At 45.6% G+C, this 6,721-nt stretch overlaps 1 protein-coding gene across 24 annotated transcripts in view; it reads left to right on the plus strand.

The window, feature by feature from the left end:
• The window catches only part of Tacc2 (transforming acidic coiled-coil containing protein 2), a 191,743-nt gene extending 190,689 nt beyond the window's left edge, over nt 1-1,054 (plus strand). For all 24 annotated transcript variants that reach the window (XM_046448736.2, XM_058580716.1, XM_058580719.1 and 21 more), the window contains one exon: nt 522-1,054. In XM_046448736.2, coding sequence (XP_046304692.1) covers nt 522-587 — 66 coding nt within the window. In that variant the 3' untranslated portion in view covers nt 588-1,054. The remainder of the gene's footprint in view (nt 1-521) is intronic.
• Nucleotides 1,055-6,721: the final 5,667 nt, after the last annotated feature.

Raw genomic sequence — 6,721 nt, forward strand, 5'->3', positions numbered from 1 at the left:
AAGCATTGTCCTTCCCCTTGGCTGCTAGGCTCCTTTTTGCTCTAGAGATAAAATACACAGATGAAATTCCCTGCGATTCGAGTATGGTACTGACTTAGCCTACTGGGCATCTTCCCCATATGGCTGGTGTTCTCCATCCAGGTAAAATTGCTTCACCCTTGGGCCATTTCTCAAGTAAACCTCCAAAGAGCTCAGCCCAGACCACCCGTCAGAGGCAAATAGAGAGGCAAGGTCCACACTGTGTGCTGGATGCTCACCCAGAAGAACTTTATATTTTTTGCCTCATTTTTAATTTTTAGAGAGATGTTATCACCTACCTCTTAAAGATAAGGAAACCGAGGTTCAGAGAGGTTGTGTACCTTGCCCAAGGTCACATAGCCAGAGCTGGGATGTATACTCAGATTGTTTGGCTTTGAGTTTTCCTGCCGCTTTAGGTAACCCCATTGCCCCAAAGAGTCCAGTGATCTTCTAAGTGGCTTGATTTCAAACATCAAGAACTTAATTCTTGTCTTCATTTTCAGAATAAAGAGATAGAAGAACTCACCAAGATCTGTGATGAACTGATTGCCAAAATGGGGAAAAGCTAACTTTGAACCAAATGCTGGAACTTGACCATCACGTGCAATATGGCCGTGGGCGCACTGCCGTCCTTCCACCCACATGGACAGGCTCTGTTTTCACTTTTCGTATGCACTACTGTATTTCCTTTCTGAATAAAGTTGATTTGATTGTATGCAGTGCTAAGGAGACTATCAGGATTTCTTGCTATTGGTTTGCATTTTCCTAGTATAATTCATAGCAAGTTGACCTCAGAGTTCCTGTATCAGGGAGATTGTCTGATTCTCTAATAAACACATTGCTGACCTTGGTCTTGCCCTTTGTACACAAATTCCCAGGTGAGCAGGTTTGATTTAATATGAACATGTACAGCGTGCATTGGGACTCTTGCCTTAAGGAGTGTAAACTTGATCTGCACTTGCTGATTTGTTTTAAAAAAAATGCATGTTTCAAATAAAATTCTCTATTGTAAATAAATTTTTTTCTTTGGATCTTGGCAATGAGTGTGGCTGCGATTTATTTTCTGGGAAGGGGTTGAGCCTTTCTTGCCTTCATGAAATAATATCAGATTTGGCCTCTTGCTCTTCTTTGGGCTCATTTCTTTGTCCATTGATTCACATTCATTATCATGGCTGAGTTTGTAAGATGAAGCTAATGAGAAATATTGACTTGCTACTTAAATAATTAAGTGGATGCATTGGATTAACTTAGATTTTTGTTTTTACAAAGCCTCTGGCTTAGGAGGCAAAATCTATTTCCTTTTATTGGGTCCAGGAAGTAAAGGGCTATGTCACTCTTCCTGTCTGGCCCTTGATGTGCAAAGATCAACCCTGAAACGTCATCTATTCCCCTCTAAATGATTAGGAAAGAGTAGGCAATGACCAGGAGGCCGCTAATTAAGCTGCTTATTTAATCAATTGCCAGCTGTCAGACTCCTTCACTACTCCCCACTTGCTCAGGGACAGAGGGTCAAGGACAGGAGGAGAGGGGTTCAGATGAAAGGGTGTGTTTGTTTCCTAGGTCCAGCAGCTTACAACAGACACTTACTCTAACTGTTCCAGAGGCCAGGGCTCTGAAGGAGGATCTGCTCTGTGCCTCTCTGAGCTTCCAGTGGTTGCTGTCCTTTGGCTTGCAGTAGCTGCACTTGTCCTCTGCCCCTGACATCACATGGTTTCTCCTTTCTGTATTTCCCTCTCCCTTCTTATACAACACCTGGCATTGGACTTAGAGCCCATTCCAAATTCAAAATGACCTCATCTTGAGATCCAGCTTTATCTGCCAATATATTTATTTCCAAATAAGGTCCCATCCAGAGCAGGGATGTGGAGATGGCTGTCTCTTGTTGGGGAACATGTGTGTCAGTGGGATGTGGGGTGAGGCCCAGACACCCCAGTGGCCCTCAGCTTACCTGTCATCTTCTGCCCTAGGCACAGTGGCTCTGGGCTGCTCTCTTCACAAAGCCCCCCCCCCCAACAGGGAAGGCCCCTGGCAGCCTCAGCTATGGGGGTGTGGGTAGGGTGAGGGTCTCTTCTGTGACTTGCAAGGTGGGTGAAGCTCACCTCAGCTCAGCTGCAGACCTGTCCCTTTCGTGGTTTCCTTCAGCCCACGTGTAGTTATTCTCTTTCAGTGAGCCAAAGTCTCCAGGGCCCATGGCCTCTGACTTGTCCCTCGCTGTCTCTGGAGCTCATGAGCTGCCCTTTGGTAAACTCACAGCAGTAAATGCTGAGGGGCAGCGCAGCATTCCCAGTGCTTAATCCAGCCCCTGCGGAGGCCGTGCGTTTGCAGGGTGCTGGGTGTTTTGCCCTCATCCTGCAAGCCGCAGGAGTCCAGGAATTACTCCTTTAGGTTTAACTCCGGAGCCCCTCACGGGGCTTGAGCGGCTTGGGTTCGTGGTTTTCTGCAGTGAGGCAGGACGCACACCAGGGGGCGCCCGAGGCAGCTCAGGAAGAGGGTCTTGGGAAGGCTTTGGCCTGGGATTAGGTGATTCTTGGGAGAGGTAAGGTAGTGGGCTGTGCTCCTGGTTGGATGCTGTCAGGGAGACAGGCAGTTCTAAGAATGAGTTTCATTGCGTCTTCTCTAAAACTGCCGTTGGTGAAAAGCCAGGATCTTTGCTCCCTTTTGTGATTTGGATGATGCTCACATTCTGCTCAGACACTTCTAGGGGTCGATCTTGTTTTTTCTGGACCCACCACAGTCCGAGTGGCCTGATGCTGATGATCTGTGACATTGTTTATAGTCAAGGCCCAGCATTGAGTGCCAGGCCAGCTCCAGGTTTCAGAGGCTGCTTTGTTCTTTCTCAGGATGAGGACTTTTATTTTTGTTTTTATTTTATTTTATATTTTTATATTTTTGGTGGCAGCCCAGCTGACACCTTAAGCATGTGCTCATTTTTAAAGTCTGGGCAACTCACTGCCAAACAGCCTTCCACTCGGGCTATACCCATATGTAATTGCTCCCCTGCCCTCAGGGGGGAGTGTGATTGGCCCCCACGCTGCTCTCCTGCCTGTCAGCCAGCCTGGCATGACCTCAGCCCCACTGGTGTGCACAACTACTTCACCACCCTGGCCCTCCCTGGGAGGTGGCTCTGTCTCTGGGATGCTGCAGGAAGTGCCACGTCAGCCCCCCCATTGTCCGTCAACATGCTTCACTGGGGATACTAAATGGAGTATTTCCATCAATGTGATTCCCTCAAAACCTTTAAGGGCTGTGTCAAGGCGAGACAGAGGTATGAGGCCAGGAGACCCCAAAGAGAAGGTGGGCGTGGAAAGACAACAGCCCTCTTCCTCCTCTGCCCCCTCATAGGCATTTTGGCAGGGAGATGGAGCGGAAAACTCACATCAGCTCTGCCCCTGGGGAGCTAGACTCTAAGGCATCAGCTCTGCCACCTTCTAGCTGTGATCTCACGGCAGGTCACTGACCCTCTCTGGACCCAGGTGTCGTATCTCTGCTTACCCAAAGCGCAGTTGGGAGGAGTTCTGGCCTCTAGGGCCCACCGGGGTTGAGATCAGCCACTTTTTCTCCTCTGCTTATTTTCTGTCAGCATGTGGACTTGTGTGTGCTCCTGGATGGGATCGCTGGTCAGTCCCCCTGCAGCTGTGAGATTAGCAGGGCCTCAGGAACCGCAGCTTGCCAAGTCAGTCGTAATTTGAAGCTTCTAGTATATTTCTTTCCAGCTCGGCACTCCCCCTAGGGCTCTCAAGTTAAAGGTGGCTTGAGACACTAAAACAACTTTTTGAGGCTAGAGATGTGGATGAGAGCAGGAGGGAAAGATGGAAGGGGTCACTGATGACTTATGGGGGCAGGGGTCCTGGGGGGTTTCTTTTCCATTCAACCTCGGGGCTCAGCCCCTTAGGTGTGATATCTGAGGGACCAAAGGCCAAGCCAAGGTACATTCCCTGCAGACACCTGCATCTCAGATTGCTGACTCCAGGAGAGAAAAATAGTGCTCTGCATGGGGCACTTGAAAGAGATAATACGGATGGTGCTGGTGACTGCTCCTTCCCCGGATCCTGGTAAGATGCTGAGGTTTCTTTTCTTCCCTTTTTCTTTTTAATATTTAACAGTTTCTTCTAACATTAACATATTCTTACTACTATGGTACAGGAACACATAACAGGTTTCCTTATTAACCCTTTTTAAGTGTATAGTATGGTATTATTAACTATAACCAAATTGTTGTGCAACAGATTTCTAAAACTTTCTCATCTTGCAAAACTGAAACTCCATATCCATTGAACAATCCCCTGTCCCTCCTAACCTACCCCCTTACCAACCACTATTCTACTTTTCAATTTGAATCTCTATTTCCTTCCTTATATTTGGGGCTTTCAGGCATTAATTTCTCCTATGAGCTCTTGGTCTCTTGCTGTTTGTCTTCTCCTCCAGTGTATTGGTCTACTGGAAGGTTTACATAAGTCTCTTAGGATTTTTTCACTTTTCTTCATTCTTGTTTCTTTCTGTTCCTCTAACTCAATAATTTCAAATGCCCTGTTTTTTAAAAGTTCACACATTCTTTCTTCTGTTTTTAAATTTTTTTAAAAAAATTTTAGTTGTAGATGGACACAATACCTTTTATTTTATTTGTTTATTTTTATATGATGCCAGGGATTGAACCCAGTGCCTCACACATGCTAGGCAAGTGCTCTACCACTGAGACACAACCACAGTCCCTCTTTCTTCTGTTCGATCACATATGTTAGTCAACTCCTTTAGGGATTTTTTTCAACCAGTTATTATATTCTTCAGTTCCAGAATTTCTTCTTGGTTCTTTTCTATGATTCCTATCTTTGTTGATATTTTCACTTTGTTCATATAGCATTTTTCTGATTTTGTTTGTATTCTTTTATAACACATTGAACTTCTGTAAGATAGTTATTTTCAATTCCTTGTCGGGTAACTCACGGATCTCCATTTCTTGACGGTCTATTTTTGAAACATTCTTTTGACTGAGATATGATTCCCTGTTTCTTCATGTGCCTTCTTATTTTATTTATTTATTGCTGTTTTTTTATTATTTTATCAAACAACCACCTTTTCCAGTCTTTATAGACTATCTTCAAACAGGAAAAAAACATTCATAAGAAACAAACAGCCTGGCTACTAATTTTGGGGGCCTCACAAACTTTCTCTGGAGGTGTATCTCTTCTGGGCTTGTGCATTTCATCAGGAATTGTTGTCAGCTTCTTTTTAGGACTTTGCAGCCTCTTCTTCCCCTGTGTCTGTCTGCAGTGCTGCTGGTGTTTTAGTGCTACAAGACATTGAGTTCTGTTTTGTTTTTAACCCCTAGGGACCCCAGTGTGCCAGTTCCTCATTGATGCTCCAAGTCAGGTGAGATAGAAAGCAGTTGTTTGGACATCCCTCCCCCACTCCAGTGGCTGGAATGCTGATGTACATTATGCTCTTCTCTTTCCCTCCCATGGACTGGACTCAGGTGTCTAGGTCATTGCACATCCTGAGCATGCTGGGCACCACCAGGTAAATAGTTTTCAGAGAAAGATGCTAGAGCTATTTTCATTTATGTTTATTTGTTGTCTTTGATTTACAGCTCAGTTCCTGAAAGTTCTGTGGAGAATGTATGTGCTAAGAACTCTAGGGGTGGGACTAAGGCCCTGGATCCCTGAGCTCAGATGCTGCAGGAAGTGATGGACCCAGCCAAGGCCAGGCTTTCTGTGTAGAAGCCATCAGGACTATGGCACCCTAAGCAGAAAGACACTCCCTACAGTGGCCAGTAGGGGGAGCCCAAGGACCTGCTTAGCTGGGTGCCCCAGAAGTGGTCCCCACAGGGCAGGTGGGATGTCAAGAAAGTCTTGGGTAATGTATTTCAAACTTTACAAATTTTTTTCTAGTTGTTAATAAACCTTTATTTTTTTTTTTTTTTTTTTTTAATTTTTTAATATTTATTTTTTAGTTCTCGGCGGACACAACATCTTTGTTTGTATGTGGTGCTGAGGATCGAACCCGGGCCGCACGCATGCCAGGTGAGCGCGCTACCGCTTGAGCCACATCCCCAGCCCCAATAAACCTTTATTTTATTTATTTATTTTTTGTATGCAATGCTGAGAATCAAACCCAATGCCTCACATGTGACTTGCAAGGGCTCTACCACTAAGCCACAACCCCAGCTCCGTCAAACTTCTTCTTCTTTTTTTTAAACATTTTTTTAGTTGTACATGTACACAATATATTTATTTTTATTTATTTACTTGTTTTTATGTGGCGTTGAGGATCGAATCCAGGTCCTCATGCACGCGAGGCAAGCCCTCTACCACTGAGCTACAACCCCAGCCCTCCATCAGACTTTTTAATTGAAAACTTACATGAGGCCCTAAAGTCCGGGGGCAATTATCTGGGAAAAGTTTTGGGTGAAGAGGAAGAAGCAGCATAGAGAAAGCAGATCTGTCCACTTATGCAGGCTTCTTCTACGATATACCCCTACACTGCATACACACACACACACACACACACACACACACCATGGTCTTGGAATTGGGATAGGATGGGGGCAATAGACCAAACTTTAAAAGGAAAGGTGCAGGATGTGTGTGTGTGCCTATGTGGCTGTCGGTGTGCGCTGCTGCAGTTCCCCTGTGCAGACACTCAGCCTGCCTGGCTGCAGGGCCTGCACCCACCACTGATGTCCAGCAGAGGGGGCTGGTTACACCAA

Source organism: Marmota monax, unplaced genomic scaffold, assembly GCF_021218885.2.
Source record: "Marmota monax isolate L192 unplaced genomic scaffold, Marmota_monax_Labrador192_F-V1.1 WCK01_AAM20220418_F8-fsc00076, whole genome shotgun sequence".
NCBI lineage: Eukaryota > Metazoa > Chordata > Mammalia > Rodentia > Sciuridae > Marmota > Marmota monax.